At 42.5% G+C, this 20,223-nt stretch overlaps 1 protein-coding gene across 1 annotated transcript; it reads right to left on the reverse strand.

The window, feature by feature from the left end:
• Nucleotides 1-1,064: 1,064 nt before the first annotated feature.
• Nucleotides 1,065-12,008, reverse strand: LOC106602424 (uncharacterized). Its single transcript, XM_045717563.2, has 6 exons — nt 11,498-12,008; nt 8,754-8,884; nt 8,222-8,398; nt 4,668-4,832; nt 4,270-4,339; nt 1,065-4,192 (listed from the first exon to the last, which is right to left on the reverse strand). The coding sequence occupies exons 1-6, from the start codon at nt 11,766-11,768 to the stop codon at nt 3,324-3,326; spliced, it is 1,683 nt and encodes a 560-aa protein (XP_045573519.2). The 5' UTR covers nt 11,769-12,008; the 3' UTR covers nt 1,065-3,323.
• Nucleotides 12,009-20,223: the final 8,215 nt, after the last annotated feature.

The raw sequence follows: 20,223 nt of genomic DNA on the forward strand, positions 1-20,223 counted from the left end.
AGCATTCCAATTGTTCATGTCAATTCACTGAAATTAAAAAGTTGACGTAAATTATTCATACTCATGTATATTAGCTACCTTCTCAAAACATAAGATTAAGCTGTAAAATAAATACATTTGCATGCAACACTGAAAAAGTTGTTGGTGAATTTTTTTTTTTAAGCACTGGAAAGTTGACAGGCAAGTCCATTTTCTTCAACCAGAAGGCTAGCCAGCTATCTAGTAAACACTTCGGAGATGAGGTTGGTGTATCTATTATGAACAAAATTAAAACATCTTTGAATTATACAAAATAGTAAGGTGGCCAATAACTGGGCTGATAGTATTTCCACTGAAATGTCAAACAGGCTAATTGTTGACATTGCCACCAACCACAAAACATTTAAGGCTTGATCACAAGATAACACATTAATTAAAAGCTGTTGAATATGCCACTAATACAGGGTGACCTGCTCTGTTCATCATGGATACTGTGGTGCTTGTATCATAAAAACAGGAGGGTTCATCTAGCCCGCAGGACCTGCTTCATCACTGTACTGACACTGAAGAGAAGGGGTCTGGGCTGCAGACTGGACTCTCCCTCTGATGACCACCAGGACAGAGGTTGTTCAGTCCTCCTCTCCAGTGGTTGTGTTCCATGTGGTAAAGTCTCTGTCCCTCGTGGTTCAGTCCTGGCTCCGACTCTGAAAGGAAAAGCGACAGCTCCTGATCCAGGGTTTGTGACCTGCAACGTCAGAGGTCCAGTCAAAGATGGTGGATCAATGAAGATAGCTCACTCAGGCCGTTTGCCATGGTCTACTTATATCGTTCATTGAAACAGACCAGCAACACCGGACATCAGCAGGTCCTCATGGACTGCAGACAGAGTATATATATATGAGAAGCTCTTTCCTGTACACACAGAAACATGACAAAAACAAGTTACCACAGCCAAGCCCATTTAACACTAATTCAAGTACTTAACAATAGAGCCAATTATAATTTTTTAAGTCCATATGTTTGGGTTCAACTGACAAGGGAAACAGCCCCTGCAATGATAAAAAAAAAATAACCAAGTCAGTCAGCAGAGTCAATTCTGTATTTAATTTAAAGTGGTCATACACTCACAACGTGAAATACAGTACTTTTATTGCACAAAATGATGTGACAAGTACAATAACTTCTCACTATGGTAACACCTTTTCTGTAAATCTGGTACCGTCGCTTTGATAAAATGAATTTTAGAATACTTTGGAAAAGGTTCAACATTACACATCTTCACTACTACATGTCAAGTAAACATGAATTAAGGCACTATCATCATCTTCTCACTTTAAAAACACAAAGATACTGAGCCTCAGGACAGGAATGAAACTGCTCAGGAATGTTACCATGAGGCCATTAGTGATTTTAAAACAGTTACAGTTCAATGGCTGTGATGGGAGAAAACAGAATGGCTCAACAACATTTTAGTGACTCCACAATAATGACTTTTTACTCAATGAGTGGAAATACAAATATTCCAAAACATGCATATTGTATGCAATAAGGCACTAGACTAATACAACAAAAACACAGCAAAGGAATATGCTTTTGAGCCTAAATGCAAAGCCTTATGTTTGGGGAAAATCCAATAGAACACGTCACTGAGTAACTACCTCCTTATTTTCAAGCATGGTGGTGGCTGCATCATATGACACAATGCCAAAATTACACTGTAGTTGCTTACCAAGAAGACAATGAATGTTCCTGAGTGACCAAGTTACAGTTTTGACTTATATCTGTGTAATGATGGGCCAGTGAGTCAGAAGCATTTTAATAAAACAAAACCAAGAACACGCCAATAACATACAGCAGACCGCCGATACACAAGAACAATATCAACTGGTGAGTGAACCTGGGAATGTGACATATAAAGGGGAGGAAATGATGACGGTAATGGAGTCCAGGTGTGAATCATAATGACTCACAGGTGCGCTTAATGACGAGTGCCAGGTGTGCATAATGATGAATCCCAGGACCGCTGGTGAGTACTCTGGCAACATCGCACACCGGAATAGAAGGAGCAGGATCAGACGTGACAATCTGCTTGAAAAACTATGGCAAGACTTAAAATTGCCTGTCTAGCCATGATCCCCAACATCTTGACAGAGCATGAAGAATTATGAAAAGAATAATGGGCTAATATTGCACCATCGAGGTGTGTAAAGCTCTTAGAGACTTACCCAAGAAGGTGTTTCTAACATGTATTGACTCAAGGAGCTGAATTCTTATGCAACGAATATCTTTTAGATATTTAATTTCTATTCATAAAAAAATAAACTTCCACTTTGACAGTGTATAATGTATAGAATTACAATTAAATCAATTTTAATCCTACTTTGTAAGAATAAAATGTGAAGAATTCCAAGGGGTATGAATACTTTTCCAAGGCATCATATATGCTTACTTGCACTGAGTGGTCAGAATATTAGGAACATCTTCCTAATATTGAGTTGCACCCCTTTTGCCCTCAGAACAGCCTCAATTCATCGGGGCAAGGTGTTGAAAGCGTTCTACAGGGAGGCTGGCCCATGTTGACTCCAATGCTTCACACAGTTGTGTCAAGTTGGCTGGATGTCCTTTGGGTGATGGATCATTCTTGATACACACAGGAAACTGTTGAGCGTGAAAAACCCAACAGAGTTGCAGTTTTTGACACACTCAAACTGGTGCGCTTAGTACCTACTATCGGTTAAGAGCAATGGGCCGGTAACCGAAAGGTTGCTTGTTCGAATCCCCGAGCCGACTACGTGAAAACTGTCAATGTGCCCTTGAGCAAGGCACTTAACCCTAATTGTGCCTGTAAGCTGCTCTGGATAAGAGCATCTGCTAAATTACTCAAATGTAAAAATGCTAAATGAATGGCACACAATCCATGTCTCAATTGTAACAAGGCTTAAAAATCATTCTTAAAAACCTGTCTCCTTCCCTTCATCTACACTAATTGAAGTGGATTTAACAAATGACATAAATAAGGGATTGTAGTTTTCAGCTGGTCAGTTTATGAAGTGCAAAGAGCAGGTATTCCTAAATGTGTTGTACGCTCAAGTCAAAATCACAGAATGTCTAGATGCAACATTCTACCCAGGAATATTCAACAATGAAATACGTTACTCTCGTTATTCCAAGTGCATCTTTTCTGCTGACAATGAAAATTAATCTTTGTCTTTAATGCAGGGTGTGATGTCAGTCAGAAGCTATCAAATGGAATTGTTACTTTATATGTTATAGAGTGGAATGTTTTTTCTGCTGGTGTATCCTGAGGTAGCTCCTCTCTAAGAACCTCAGTCCGTACAGGCGAATTACTTATCTCCCATGTGGACCTTCAGGTGCATCTTCAGGTTGCCAGACTGAGCGAAGCGCATGTGACACTGGGTACAGCTAAACGGTTTCTCCCCTGTGTGGACCCTCTGGTGCCTCTTTAGGTTGGATGAGTGTGAAAAACTGGCCTGGCACAGGTGGCAGCTGTACGGTTTCTCCCCTGTGTGCATCCTCTGGTGAATCTCCACCTGTTTGGGGAAACTGAAGGCTTTCCCACAGAATGAACACGGGAAGCGCTTCTCTTTGCCATCGGATCTACTGATAGCGTTGCTACTACTGTCATTTGTCAATGGGCTTGTGTAGCCATTTAGTGTTGAGGCACTGGCATTGTCTGAGCTATGGTTTAACATAAGGAGAGTGTGAGGAGGACGAAGGCCAGGGAGTGTCTGTGTTGTCGCAGGGTCCATGTTCCAGTTGATAGATCCTATAGAAGGCAGGCTGAAGGCAGCACCTGTTAGGGGGTTAACCTGAGGCACCATCAGTCTCTCTGAATCACAACTATAGGAGCAGGACGGAGCATTGCTAGCCAAGTCTGTGTCTGTTCTCTCCTGCTGCATACGGACACCTCCCCGTCCCCGCAGACCAAATCTAAGCCTCACCCTGGTCTCAGCCAGTCTGTTTTCATGGAGACTTATTTTGGATGTTGTTTTGTGCTCGACTGTCTGTTTCTGGTTGTGGTTAACAGTGTTGTTCCCCAGCCCTGAGTTGACAACGGTGTCCCATCCACTGACCTCCACTATGTCCCCTCTGGTCCTGGCCTGCTCGATGTCGTCCCCTGGACCCGTGGCTGCACCAGTCTGGGAATCAAAAATGGCTGAGTGATCTCCTCTGTTACCCTCCAACCAACCACCTGCAGGAAGAGTTTAGAAAATAGACTTCACAAACATGGCAGAGAACTCTAAATATGGAGTTTTTTCAGTCAATTACCTGGTCCGTCTTCTATTGTCTCCTCTTTGACCAGCAGCAGATCAGGCTTCCCATCCTCCATGTCTACTGACTGTAAGAGATACAGAGTGAGAGGATGTTGGATGGTGAAGCATCTTCTGATTGGGCAATGAGAGATTGCTATGAGTACTATACAAAATTATTAGTTAATTTAATTACATGACACTCATTAAAATGGTTTGATCATTCAAAGGCATAGTCCCAGACTTAAGACAAAATTAATCAAGACCTCGGCCCTAATCTACAAAGAGTCTCAGGGCAGAAGTGCTGATCCAGGATCTTTTCATTAAATCTTATTCATTATGATCTAAAAGGCTAAACTGATCCTAGATCAGCACCCTGAACTAATACCATCAGACAGTAGTTCACAGTGGGCTCACCTCAGTGATACTGTATGTGGTCCTGTGCTGCTCAGCTGGTTCCTCTGTGGGTTCAGGAGGAGGTGTAGTCTGGTTGTCCTCCATGACCATGGTCCCCTCAGTGTTCCCCAGACCCTCCTCACACCCCTCCTCCTTCACCAATAGCACCTCTGGTCCCTCCTCCTCCTGGAAGAGACAGATGATACAGATTACACAGACATACACTCCCTCAGGTACGTACACACACACAGGTAACAAGTGTTTACCCATCCCACTACTATACTGTAGTTACAGAATTACTTAATTGTTGTTAAACATCATGGTGGACATATGATTTTGTGGGTAAATATGAGTCAACTATGATAAGTCAAAAGTCAGACAAACCTAAACTATTTTGACGTGTTAAAATAAATGCATGAAAAATGGGAGAGGCTATATGGACAGGCTTGGTGCCCAAATTAATTACGTATGTCGCTCAGCTGAGAGTCGAGTGGAGACGAATGGAGTCTCTTCAGTCTGTTGTCCTGATGAACCCTTCCCAGCTAGCTAGTTTATGCTGGCTTGTAGGCAACAGCGGCATGGCGCTAGTTAAAACTTGTAAAAGACGAATGTTTATTTCAACGGACGAGGGATTAATAACTTGTAGTGTTGGGCACCATCTGGATGTCACCGTGTCTTGCCAATTAGCTAACGTAACGACAAGCCGGTGTGAATGACCAGTGTTGCTTCACCGGGCAGCTGTATTACATGTTGCTAGTGGTTGCTAACGTGGCCAATTTGTTCTGACAGAACGTCCCCACTCAACGGTCGCTGCGTGACATACATCATAGATTTTGGGCACCAGGCGTGTTCGTATAGCCTCTCCAGTGTACAGTAGTTGTTTGTTAGTGTGTGGGTATATTTAGTAAGTGTATATTGGTTATAAAGCACTGTCTGGTGTATGCAGAATAGGGTGAGATCAGATGTGATGTATATTAAAGAGAGATTCAATGAAAGTCTTAGAAAAGTCCCATTTTGTGTTTATTAACCCTTTACACGTGGGACATGGACAGGGTTAAATTGAAATGTTTCTTACAGAATTAAAAGAATTAAAACATACATATCCATGGTAGCAATTGAAAGGGAACAGTTTGGAGATAATTAGACTAAAAGTGAGTACACAACAGTTTACCGGACAAGATTGAATCTAAACATTATACTGTTGATTTTATGTGCATTTTCCATTTACTGTACATTTTGCAACAGATGTTGACACAATCAGAACACACTCTGGATACATTCAGTAACAAAATAAGAATATACCTGGACAATGTGGGGTAGGTGCAACATAAGACCAAAAAATGACAAGGGTTTGAGCGGTAGGTCTAACTGCTGTCTCCAAACTGCCACACCTCTCCAAAGTGTGCACAGTTCCTAAGTCATTTCAATGCACTTTTATGACTCAAAGAAGAGTCTTCAACTATAAAGGTACTTTTTTTTTTAGCTCTCCTAGCTGTGCCATTGAGGAACTAGAGCAAGCACACTTGTAGTTCTGTTTGGAACACAGCCCTGCATCCCCGCCATCACACAATTACTGTTGTTTACACAATCCAAAAACAGTCCATTATAAATCACAATCTGGGTAAAGTGGACATAATCTGAAAGCTTGTTCTATTGCAAACATGACTAGCTAAGCTATAAAATAAAAATCTTCAAGTGTTAGGCTTTCACAAGGTAATTCAGAGAAACAGATTGTCATTGTGGTGCGCATAGAATGGAGTCATGAGTGCATTCAGGTGCGTGTTCAGCGGTGAGTTTTCTTGACAATAAACATAGGCTCAGTCTGGTCAGAAGAACCCAGGGTATGACGACATGACATCTTGTAACTGTACATCAAACATAGTGATCATAAACGTTGACACTGTATATGACATGAGTTAGATTTAGAGATGTGAAGTGCAGATTTGGCTTGCTTGTATGACAAAGTGGTATCATCTTTCACAATACATCGAGTCATCTTAATTTACAGCATTTCCCTCAGTCAAAACCCATACAGCGCTTACCCATACAGTGCTGTACAGCTACCACGTTCCTATGTTTGCTTATTAGTGCCCAACTCTTCCATTTTCAACCTGTATATGGTTATGAGTGTATTTAACAAGTGTTAAATACTCTATATAAAAACCACACATGCATGTCAACAAAACATCTGTACGAACTTGATAAACTGCATTAATTTTCTCATTAAGTAGTTGGAAGTAACGAAATAGGCATTTATAAACATATAGCTTACACAGTACTTTTAAGGCTTATAGATCACACAATGCCTGGACGCAATATTCTACCTCAGGAAAATTCAACACTAAAATCTACTACTCGTTATTCCAAATTCATCTGTGGATCTTTACTGCTGACAACAATGAAAATTCATCTTTGACTTTAATGCAGCATTTGATCTACACGTGAGAAGCGATCAAGTGGAATGGTTACTTTCTATGTTATAGAGTGGAATGTTTTTTCTGCTGGTGTATCCTGAGGTAGCTCCTTTCTGAGAACCTCTTCCCGCAGTGTGTACAGGCGAACGGCCGCTCTCCTGTGTGGACCTTCAGGTGCATCTTCAGGTTGCCAGCCTGGGTGAAGCGCATGTGACACTGGGGGCAGCTGTAGGGTTTCTCCCCAGTGTGGACCCTCTGGTGCCTCTTCAGGTGCCCAGCCTGGGCGAAACACATTTGACACTGGGTACAGCTGTAGGGTTTCTCCCCTGTGTGGACCCTCTGGTGCCTCTTCAGTTTGCCAGCCTCGGTGAAGCGCATGTGACACTGGGTACAGCTGAAGGGTTTCACCCCTGTGTGGACCCTCTGGTGGATCTCCACCTTCTGGAGGCAGCTGAAGCCTTTGTTACAAAGCATGCAGAGGAACGGTTTATCTTTACTACCGCCTGATGTTGCTCCCACTCCCAAAACCTGGGCCCCTTGGTCCTTTGAGTTCAAAACCTGATCAAATAGGATGCGGCCGTGTGAAACGGAAGGCCCCATTGACGTGGACACTAGGTCGCGATCCCTGAGCGCATGTAAAGGGGAGTGGGTCTCGATATTTGGATTTGTCTCTAAACTTTCCCTGTAATCTAATAAAGCTCTGCCTTGAGAGTGTCCTTCCCCTAAGTGAGTCTCATCCACATTCCATGTCAGAGGAGCATCGCCCTCCACTTTCACCTCATCTACGACTATAACCTCCCCTTTCTTATCTAGGCTCCCTAGACTACTACTGTACCGGTTCCAGTCCCCTCTAGACAGATCAGTATGTGTCTCTAAACCCAAGGGCATGTTGCTAGGGTCCATCTCTGTAGTGTAAGAACAAGACGGATCACTGCCAGTCTCTAACATGTAACCTGAGTCCCGATGGGAATGAACCGTCCTCGGGTTACCGTAAAGTAAATACTCTAAGCCAGGAGCAGGAGGACAGCCCAGTCGCCTCAGCCCCAGTATCTCTGGGTCTGATCTGTGGTCAGATCCTGTGTGTAATATCCGCCTGTGCATTACAGTTAAAGTCTTCGTGTCTGTCTCTGACTTGAGGACGGCGTCCAGCATTCCACTGACCTCCGTGATGCTGCGTCGGGTCCTTGGCTGGGGCGAGGCGGTGAGGTCCTCCGTGGCTACAGGGGGCGCCACTCCAGCCGCTGCTCTAGTCTGGATGTCTTGTGGGTCCTCTACTTCAGTCCTCTCCTGTTTGACCAGAGACGATCCTCCAGAACCAGCAGCCTCTGCATCTGCAGACTGACACATGAAAAGAGGAGGTTTATTTTATTTAAATAGGCAAGTCAGTTAAGAACAAATTCTTATTTACAATGACGGCCTACCCCCGGCCAAACCCAGACGACGCTGGGCCAATTGCGCGCCGCCCTATGGGACTCCCAATCACGTCCGAATGTGATGCAGCCTGAATTGGAACCAGGTACTGCAGTGACACCTCTTGCGCTGAGATGCAGTGTCTTAAACCACCGCGCTACTCGGGAGCCCCCCCGAGGTTATTACCAGTACATGAACTGAATTGGATAACAATGTCATAGGGAAGTCTCACAAGCTCCCGCGCCACATTTGATGTACTGTATTGTTACACTATGACACTAACCTCTATCACGATAACATGCTGGGTTGAGGTTCCACTCCCCTCATCAACAGTGATTGGTTGGTCATCTCTCCATATATTGTGTCCAGCTGGCTTCACAAAGCTCCTGTGGCCTCCAGTGAGATGTCCTTCACCTAAGAGAGTTATTGGGGGAAAAGGGGTGGTTAAGATAGGTTGTGTCAATGCTCAACGCTATATTGCACACTACTGACACTGGACGTGTCCGAATACCATACTTGCGTCATAAATAGTAGGCTGTTTGAGTATGCGAAAATTAAATGTTTTATAGTACGCACATTTTCAAAAATCTAGTATGCTTTAAAATGGCAGGAAGTTTTACTAATTTTGGCTTTTCATCTAGTAGAATTCACTTTGGGAATTTCCCAGCCACAATGCATTGGAAGAGGGTGGAATTTGGATAGCTAGATCTCTTCAAGGAAACAACAAAACAACTTGGAAGATGGTAAATAGCGAAGCTTCTGCGGTGGTGTTAAAATGTAAGTAGTTTTTGTTCTCAAATGTATCAGTTATTTCATCGTACAAGATCGTAACTCCCAATTGGATATCACGAGAAAAAAAGTATGAATAAAAAACCTGCACACTGCTCTTGCTAGCGTTACTTTTTTATTTAAGCTTCATGGGTCGGCCTCTTGGCCTTCGCCAGAGCTCCTCTGCTTCCTCCTGCATGCATTGCAGCCTGCCTCAGCCTCGCCACATCACTGTCTGTCTCAGTAGCCTCCTCTCTGTTAAAGTGAAGATAGTAGCCTATATTTTGCTCCGTTTAACATTAGCTTTTTACTTCATCCTTCTAGCTAGCTAAGTAATACTAGACAGAGCCCTTCAACATTACTGCAATAGCAGTCTCTGCCGGCAGCTAGCCATCTGACTGACTATCTACACTGAACAAAAATATAAAAAAATGCAACATGAAGTGTTGGTCCCATGTTTCATGAGCTGAAATAAAAGATACCAGAAATGTTCCATACTCACAGAAAGCTTGTTTCTCTCAAATTGTGGACAAATTTGTTTACATCCCTGTTAGTGAACATTTCTCCTTTGCCAAAATAATCCATCCACCTGACAGGTGTGGCATATCAAGAAGCTGATTAAACAGCATGATCATTACACAGGTGAACCTTGTGCTGGGGACAACAAAAGGCCACTCTAAATAGGCCACTCACCCAACGCAATGCCACATGTCTCAAGTTGAGGGAGTGCGTTAATTGGCATGCTGACCGCAGGAATGTCCACCAGAGCTGTTGTTAGAGAATTTAATGGTAGAGCCGCCTCCAACATCGTTTAAGAGAATTTGGCAGTACGTCTAACCGGCCTCGCAACCACAGACCATGTGTAAACTGTAGGTTTGCGCAACCAAAAAATGTCTGTACAAACTGTCAGAAAAATGTGGCCTTTTATAAAACGGATTTCAGGCAATTCTACATCCTTTTACATTCTGCCAAAGTCTTCAGTCATGTAAAAGGAGCGCATCGTTCATCACCAGTGAGTGACCTGCGCATCATTGGGTGAGTCAGTGAAACTGGAAAGCAGTTTTAGGACTAATTTCCTCATATTGTAGCCAACAATGTGTCTCCACACACCTAGACCTAGTCTATTGATGGATTCAAGATAAGGCAGTTTTTATTCCACACAAATTATCTAAATGACAGGCTACTTTGACACAAACTGAGAATCTGAGATCAATAAAAACTACCTTATCTTGAATCCATCAATAGACTAGGCCTTGGTGTGTGGAGACACATATTGTTGGCTACAATATGAGGAAATTAGTCCTAAAACTGCTTTCCAGTTTCACTGAGTCACCCAATGATGCGCAGCTCACTCACTGGTGATGGCCGATGCGCTCGTGCCAAAAGCCTCTCTCTCATTTTACTTTGTAAAACAATATTTGGAAGTTGATCAAATATTTTGGTAGCCTACAGCAGACAGATTAGACTATTCTCTTTTCAACAGGAGCCATTTGCTTTCCAACCTGTGTTTTCCTGTGATTGTATTTGAAATATTGCACAATACCTGTTTTTGTCTGCATGCTGTTTGTTCACTGACAGATTTGCAGTGCATTCCCAACTGTAGGACCATGCCTTGTTATTAGGCTACACTCCACAGCTAGCTATTGGTCCAAGCTATTTTCTGTTTATTTCTGAACAGACAGCATTAACTCTATAACTTTGGAAAATGTATTTCAATATATCAGGGGTGCTGCTGCTCCTCCAGAACCCTTCGCACTTCTATAATGAAATAGATGATGCCGTGCAACGCTGGAGAGATAAGAGTTGCAGGCTCGTGTCTATCAGAGGAGGGAGAGATCTCATATAAAGTTCATCTCATTCTAGTTCTGAGAGCGATACAAGGCACGCTTCTCACAGCCACAGTCACACATTGGTCTCAAACATAGGTTACAATGTTGCACAAACCATACGCCTGGGCCCGCCCAACCCGAATCAACTCTTAGAATATCAGGCCTGGGCTGAATTTCGTGAACGAAACAGTCCAAAACAGCGAGGTGCCTGATCCTTTTCCTGCAGGATTCGGTTCAAATTAGGCACTGATATTAACATGGCACAAGTCATGGCAAAATGTGCAGAATTTCCGAAAATTAGCTTTAAAAACTGCACATTTTGTCTGTGTCCCATGACAAAATGTGCTGAATTGTAGCAAACTTGATTCTAAAACTTAGGGCCGGGAACGGGACGACTGACCCCGCAGTCTCGGCCTTCTGCAAAATGTACCTCTTGCCATTCCTCTGTATTGGTCGAGGATCTTGACACTACATGGACGACTGGCGCGGACGCGGTCTCTAATTGTCCTCTCTGCACGCTCCCGTACCACCTTCAGTTCCAGTAGCTGTAGTTTCCTCCGCAATGTCCTGTTTTCTTTCTGGCTTTGAGTTATTTCCAAACGAAACACTGCATAGTCGTCGTCTACGAGTTTACAGATCTCTGCCACGGCTGCATTCGCTAGCACCTCCATGATGGAGGCTATTTGAGTGTGAAAAACCATTGTTAGCTAACGTTAGCGGCTACTTAGATAACGTCTATCAACCAAGTCCTGTCTCCAGCGCGAATTAAAGACTACCTGAAGTAAGTATGTGATGCTGTGCTGTTCAATTAGTCATATTTTGAGTTCCAATGTGTCAATAAACGTCTAATTAACAATAACAAAAAATGCTAACGTGGAAATTGTTCTTGGTCACTGTTCTCTTCCGTTTACGCACTGAATATAAATAATTTTTGGTTGGCGTCATCGCTCAAAGGGTGTGGTTAAATGAAAAAGAAATGCGCGCTGTTCTTTGAATTACGGTACTGTTTATTACGTTACACACCAAATCTATGATCAGTATATTTCAAGCGGAGAGCAGACTTGTTTAGAAAGAATAGTGTGTTAGCAAGAATAGAGTAGAAAATAATAGAACAATTTTAATCCATCTACATCACCTCCGTCCTTGTTCTAGCCAAGGTTTACTGTCTCTCTAAAAAAAAAGTATTTACACAAGTCTGTTTCAAATGACAAGTTAACAAAGGGTTATGAGGGGTAATATAGTTCACATAACAACTTCATAGACGCTCTAGAGTCTATCAATGAAGGTAAATACAGTATATTCAGCTCTGGGTTTCTTTATAAGCCACGGTGCTCATTTTGAACGTTAACATAAGGACCTTATCTTTCATATCAGCGAGAAATAATAATAATAATAAAAAGGATAAATACACACACATAGGGCTAATTCGGGTTCCCACACGGCCATATATACAGCATGTAGTGATAATTTGCTTTGAAAATCCAAGAATTCTAAGTAGCCAATCAGTCACCAGGTGAGTGGATGGTAGCAAATTGACTTGTTCTTAACACACCTCAAACTTAACAATAGGGGTTACCTTGAATGAATGAGTATTGACTATAGTAGTCCTTTGTATCTTGTTTGGCGTTTTCTTGCTTTCATTTGATTGCTATAAGAACTATGAGCTCTCCCACCATCAACACACACCATTACTTTAAAGCACATGTGTCTTCATAGATCCCCTGATGTATGTTTACCACCACCATTTGTCTGACCATAGTGGTCGGGAGTGTAATTGCCCGAACAATACCAGAATATGAGATGCACCCAAATTGGCTCCAACACAGCGCTTTATTCACGGATGACAGACGGAAGACCCGAGGAGACCATCTGTGCTAATTAGCTATCTAGTGTGCTCCGAACACCTGTGTGTAACGGAAGGAACGGCGCCAGAAAAGTGTTTTAACTGAATACTGTTGGCTGTAACTGTGTTAAACCCGCTTAAAACAGTGTGCAGTAAGTGTATATTTTGTGAAATTATTTAGATGTGATATTAAAGTAAAGGGCTTTATGTTTCTAGAATTGTATCGCAATTGAGAATCGATCCACATTTAGATGGAGTATTTGACAGTTTTGGCTGCCAGAACCAATCTCCCTATAAACATAACATATAAGGTCCTTGGACGTTAAGGAGTAAGGATAGGTTGTCAGACCCATCCTCTGACCTCCACTATGTCGCCTCTGATCCTACCCTGCTCAGTTATGTTGTCCCCTGGGTTCTTGTTTGCACCGGTCTGGGAATCCAAGGTAGCCGCCTGCAGGAAGAGGTTAGAAAATAGACTTTGCATATTGAGTTTTTTGAATATTTTTTTTTACAATTACCTGGTCAAGTTCATACATTACAATGTGTTTTGTATGTAAACATAAGTTGTTTTGATTTCATTTTAGGAATGAAGAAAATGAAGAAAAAATAGCCAGACATCACTATTCCCATTGAAGATATATTACTGTATGTAGGCTATATGTATTTCTTCCTTACCTTGCTCCCCCATCTTTAGTCCACTCAGCAGGTCAATGCTCTCTGGTCCGTCTTCTATTGTCTCCTCTTTGACCAGCAGCAGATCAGGCTTCCCATCCTCTCCCGAGAACCTCTTCTCACAGTGCGTACAGGTGAACGGCCTCTCTCCTGCGTGTACCTTCAGGTGCATCTTCAGGTTGCCAGCATGGGTGGAGCGCATCTGACAATGGGTACAGTTGAATGATTTCTCCCCTGTGTGAACCTTCTGGTTGATCTCCACCTTCTGGGGGCAGCTGAAGCCTTTGTTACAGAACATGCAGAGGAACCGTTTCTTTTTAATACTGCCTGGTGTGGCTCCCCCCTCCTAATGTGTCATCTGAGTCCAGATGGGAATGAACAGCCCTCATGCTCGGGTTACCATAAAGTAAATACTCTGAGCAGGAGGACAGCCCAGTCGCCCCAGCCCCAGTCTCTCTGGGTCTGACTTGTGGTCAGATCCTGTGTGTAAGAGCCTTTGTGTTAAAGTCGATGTGTCTGTCTCTGACTTGAGGATGGCGTTCAGCGTTCCACTGACCTCCGCGGTATGGCAATTGCACTGCTTCCAACTAAAGGGCTCTCCAGGGGGTGGTGCGTTCAGCCCAACACATCACCGGTTTTACAGTGCCTGCCCTCCATGACATCTACAGCACCCAGTGTCACAGGAAGGCCAAGAAGATCATCAATGAGCTACGGCCTGTTCACCCCGCTATCATCTTGAAGGTGGAGACAGTACAGGTGCATTAATGCTGGGACCGTGAGACTGTGAAACTGCTTCTATCTCGAAGCCATCAGACTGTTAAACAGTCACTACTTGCCTTAGTCACTGTTCTAGCCGGCCCCCACCCGGTACTCTACCCTGCACCTTAGAAACTGCTGCCCTATGCAGTCATTGAACACTGGTCACTTTAATAATGTTTACATTCAGATGTTTTTTTTTGTCATCACCCATCTACACACAATACCCCATAATGACAAAAAAAAAAATTATGAAATGTATGCATTCACTACTGTAAGTCGCTCTGGATAAGAGCTTCTGCTAAATTACTAAAATGTAAAATGTTAATTTGGCCATGTGTTTTAGGTTATTGTCCTAAAACGTGAATTCAGACTGGACCAGCAGACTGAACCAGGTTTTCTAGGATTTTTTCTGTGCTTAGCTCCATTCCATTTTTATCCTGAAAACTCCCCTGTCCTTAATGGTTACAAGTATAATATTTTTACCAATATTTACCAATATTCTTTTACAGTAATACTTAAGTACCTTGTTGGAAATAGGATGCATGTTTTGGAGTATTTTCATTATGTACAGGCTTTGTTCTTTTCACTCTGTCAGTTAGGTTAGTATTGTGGAGTAAATACAATGCTGTTGATCCATCTTCAGTTCTCTCATATCACAACCATTAAACTTTGTAACTGTTTTAAAATCCCCATTGGCCTCATGGTGAAATCCCTGAGCGGTTTCCTTCCTCTCTGTCAACTGAGTTAGGAAGGACACCTTTATCTTTGTAGTGACTGGGTGTATGGAAACACCATCCAAAGTGTAATTAATAACTTAACCATGCTCAAAGGGATATTCAATGTCTGCTTTTGTTTACCCATCTACCAAAAGGTGCCCTTCTTTGCGGGGCATTGGAAAACCTACCTGGTCTTTGTGGTTGAATGTGTGTTTGAAATTCACTGCTCGACTGAGGGATCTTACAGATAATTGTATGTGTGGGATACAGAGATGAGGTAGTCATTCAAAAATCCATGCAACTTATTTTGCAAGTTTTTACACCTGAACTTATTTAGGCTTGCCATAACAAACAAATTTAGTATTAATCTGTAAATATTTAAGAACATAATTCCACTTTGACATTATGGGATATTGTGTGTAGGCCAGTGACCAAAAAATCTCAATTGAATCCATTTTAAATACAGGCTGTAACACAACAAAATGTGAAAAAGTCAAGGGGTGTGAATACTTTGAAGGTGCTGTGTATTTAAATGATATTGAAATCAATATCAAGCCACTGTCTGTCATTTTTGCCTTGATATATTTCATGATGTGTAGCCTAACAGCTGAGGTGCCAAATCTTGATTCAGTACATTATTATAGGATCAAATAAAATAACATTGTATTGGTCATATACACATTTTTCAGATGTTATCCCAGGTGCAGCAAAATGCTTCTGTTTCTAGCTCCAGCAGTGCAGGAATACCTAACAATACACACATTAAAATGAATAATGAAGAAATTAAGGGTAAGCATTAGAATAAGCCGCCTCAATATTTGCCGCCATTGGTGATCTCACTAGTAGCTTTTTGTTGAATAATTAAAATATGGTAAGATTTGAATGGAGAAAGCTGATCTGAGAGCAGTGCTGCCTTTTATTTCAATCATATCAGTATCGACACATGCCTCAACGACGCTCTTAGTGAACGTTCTCTCTGCTTGGTGTTTTGGGAAAAATATCCTATTTACACTTTTTGTAGTCCATTTTGACACTTGAATAACTGTTTCTGACTTATATCGATGCCACATAGGCCGTTTTTCAAAGGCATCCGTTGCTTTTTTAAAGGCAGTCGCTCTTTAAGAGAATATAGTAGCTCCCACTGGGCACAGACGTCAAGTCAACATCTATTCCACATCGGTTCAACGTAATTTCATTGAAATTACATGGAAACTACGTTGATTCAACCAATGTGTGCCCAGTCTGGTAGGGAGGCTCACACTAGAGTTGGACCCGTTCCAAAATGGACCTAGTGCTTTCCCACCTGGATCAGATATCTATACATTAATTGTTTATATAATACATGTTTTAAAACACGTTCCAAATGGACCCAAGGACAACTAAACCTGTTCGGAACTGGTCGGATCCTGACCCGGTCCAATCCGAGTGAGGGAAGCAGCAGATTTGTATTTATTTTTATGCTATTTTATTAACCGCTAATGGTGCGTTCAAGACAACTGGGAACTCTGAAAAATACGAGGTCAAGTCATGATGTCAGTGATCTTTAGGTCAGAAAGTCTGAGCTCTTGAAAGAGGCCCGAGTTCCCGAGTTGGAAAACAATTTTTCCCAGTCAGAGCTAGTTTCTTTGAGTTCCTGGTTGTCTTGAACACACTGAAATCCAGAAGTTTCTGATTTCCAAGTTCCTAGTTGTTTTGAACGCGGAATTATAGCTAGGTTATCTATCATCAAATATGATTATGTAGTACCTGTCTTGACTGCATCAAACTGGGAGAAGCTAGTTAAGCTAGCTAGCTAGGCTAATTGAGGCGCCAGTGCGTGCTTTCTCATCCTACAGTTACAAATAACGCCATTCAGAATATTAAGTAGCAACCTACCTGTTGGCTCTTGGTCGTTGTAGCCTATCCTTCTCCTTTAACTTTAATTCCATCTTCCATTGATTAGATATCTTAACTTTTGCCAGACAGAGGCTCTATGACTGTAGCCTATTGCCGCTTTGATGACTTATGATTGGCCAACAACAACGAGCTACATGTGCCACGCTCCACTCTCGTGGAAAACAAAAGCAGCAGCATCAATTATAACAATCCTCTCTCTACTGCAGCAGTCGCGTTCAGATATGTACAGCCCTTCTGGACAAGTCAGTAACAAATGTACACATACCCCAGACCCTTGACAATCAGATCCGACCCAGACCTGTGACATTATTTGAGAATTCTTGAGCCGGACATGCTCGGCCCTGAATCTGGTTTTGGATATTCAGGCAGAGGTGGATCTGTGAAGACCTCTAGCTCACACTCCAGTACAGTAGGAGGCGATATATGTGCGTTTCAGTTGGTTGTGATCCGCCAATACAACTATGAAGAAGAAGTGAACCGTTGTTGCTGGAGATCAGAAGTGTCTGGTGAGAGAAAGACAGGTTGAGGTTGCCAAGATCAGAGTAGTACAGAAGGTGTGGTATGCTGAGGCAGTGAAGAGAGTAGTAGAGGCAGATGGGTCCAGGTAGAGGGAGACTAACAGGATCCCTGTGAGTAGGCCAAGGCCAATAGAGAGTGATAGAATAACATGTACTTCAGTAAGGTTGAATTCTTAGTGTTCATAGCTATGGTTATCAACTGTGCCGCAGAAATTTAACGTAAATCACAGACAATGGCTGTGGTGGGGGCAGCTGCTGAGAAGTACTTGGGTGTAAGCGATTTTCGATTTTATTGCAGAAGAGTTACAAGTTGTGTTGAGGGATAGTGCAGCACCTAGATCTTCTGCACAGATTCTGTCAGACCTGGGCCCTGACAGTAAATCTCAGTAAGACAAAAATAATGGTGTTCCAAAAAAAGGTCCAGTTGCCAGGACCACAAATACAAATTCCATCTAGACACCGTTGCCCAAGAGCACACAAAAAAACTATACATATCTCGGCCTAAACATCAGCGCCACAGGTAACCTCCACAAAGCTGTGAACGATCTGAGAGACAAGGCAAGAAGGGCCTTCTATGCCATCAAAAGGAACATAACATTTGACATACCAATTAGGATCTGGCAAAAAATACTTGAATCAGTGATAAAAACTCATTGCCCTTTATGGTTGTGAGGTCTGGGGTCTGCTCACCAACCAAGAATTCACAAAATGGGACAAACACCAAATTGAGACTCTGCATGCAGAATTCTGCAAAATATCCTCTGCGTACAACGTAAAACACCAAATAATGCATGCAGAGCAGAATTAGGACAATACCCGCTAATTATCAAAATCCAGAAAATAACTGTTAAATTCTGCAACAACATAAAAGGAAGCTATTCCAAATCTTCCATAACAAAGCCATCACCTACAGAGAGATGAACCTGGAGAAGAGTCCCCTAAGCAAGCTGGTCCTGGGACTCTGTTCACAAATAGACCCCAGTGAGCCCCAGGACAACAACACAATTATACCCAACAAAATCATGAGACAACAAAAAGATAATTATTTGACACATTGGAAATAATTAACAAAACAACAAAGCAAACTAGAATGCTATTTGGCCCTAAACAGAGAGTACACAGTGGCAGAATACCTGACGACTCTGACTGACCCAAAATGAAGGAAAGCTTTGACTATGTACAGACTCGGTGAGCGTAGCCTTGCTATTGAGAATGGTCGTCGTAGGCAGACCTGGCTCTCAATAGAAGACAGGCTATGTGCACACTGCTCACAAAATGAGGTGGAAACTGAGTTGCATTTCCTAACCTCCTGCAAAATGTATGACCATATTAAAGACACACATTTCCCTAAGATTACACAGACCCACAAAGAACTTGAAAACCACATCCAATTTTGATAAACTCATATCTATTGGATGAAATACTACAGTGTGCAATCACAGCAGCAAGATTAGTGACCTGCTGCCAAAAGAAAAGGGCAACCAGTGAAGAACAAACACCATTGTAAATACAATCCATATTTATGTTTATTTATTTTCCCCTTTTTTACTTTAACTAGTTGCACATTGTTACAACACCGATGGGGCCAAGTAGCTAGTGGAATAGTGGTGAGTTTTTTTACTGGGTGTAGGATTAATTAGTAGGGCAAATATTCTACGATGTGTAATGATCTCGCACTCCAGAACAGTAGGTGGAAACGCACAGATAAGAGGAATACATGGATAGAGGAGGCCGTGACCAGCAGACGTGACATTTTGGGGAGAGCTTTTGCAGAGACAGGGATGGTGGTTGGAAGAGCGCGTTTGTTTGAATTTGAAAAGTGTCGCGGTAGCTTTTGATAAAGAATAACATCAAGACGAAGCAGCTGCTTTATAAGTGGGATGCACTGTTGAGAAATACAAGTCCGAGGGGTTCGCGCTGATTGTAACAGCCGGTTAAATGGCGTCCCTTGAGAAGGCAAGGACAATATGTATGTCAGGAGAAGTGCAGTATTATTATAAGGAGACGTATACTTGGAATACGGACGGGGAATGGAGGGAAAAGAAAGGCAGAGGAGGTCTAAGAGAGAGAGGGAGGAAGACGGTGAGCTTGAGTCAGTTAAAAATGGCTGGAAAAAGGGGAGATGGTTTGCTAAAGTAGAATCGTAGAATGTGTAAGCAGTGAGCTGAAGAGAATGAAAGCGAAGTATCAGAGGTGGTAGGTGTGGTGAGGTTCTCGGAGCCCGAGGCTTGCACTGAGGGTCAGGATAAAGATGAGTCTGTGACAGTAGGAGTGAAGTTTTTGGAAAAAGTGGACCCTTGCCTTTTGGTTGATCGATTTGTGGTTTTCAGGGTGGGTGAAAACAGTTGGATACTGTGGAATCGGTGAGGGTAACCAGAAGTGGTATTTTGATAGTTGTTTGTGTTTCTGCTGGTCAGAGGGAGAAGGCGCTCGGCGTTAAACAAATGGGGGCAAAAAATGTGAATTGTTTTGCTCTCAAGAAAAGGGCGCCATTGAAAGGAGTGATTGCTGGGGTAGCGGTAAATGTAAAAGTTGACCAACTGAAGTGGAAGATTCCCGGTGTTTGTGATGCTTGTCGTTTGGTGCGGCGCAGATAGGGGGACGAGAGTGGTGAAACAGCAGAGTCATTGTCTGTTCTTTAGAGTTTTGATGATGAGTCTTTGCCCGACAAAGTGATGTTAGTAATCCTGTACAAGCTTTTGTGCGATATACATTATGTTATTACAGGTGTCAAGCTTATGGGCATGTGGAA

Source organism: Salmo salar, chromosome 04 (genome assembly GCF_965601325.2).
Source record: "Salmo salar chromosome 04, fSalSal1, whole genome shotgun sequence".
Classification (NCBI taxonomy): Eukaryota; Metazoa; Chordata; class Actinopteri; order Salmoniformes; family Salmonidae; genus Salmo; species Salmo salar.

Bases quoted from the DNA above. Each gene is read 5' to 3' on its own strand.
- LOC106602424 (XM_045717563.2), bottom strand. From the start codon at position 11,768: ATGGTTTTTCACACTCAAATAGCCTCCATCATGGAGGTGCTAGCGAAT. The intron at 8,885-11,497 runs GTACATTTTGCA...TAACTCTCTTAG, and splicing joins ATACAGAGGAATGGCAAGAG to GTGAAGGACATCTCACTGGA. The intron at 8,399-8,753 runs GTTAGTGTCATA...TTCATGTGTCAG, and splicing joins AGCATGTTATCGTGATAGAG to TCTGCAGATGCAGAGGCTGC.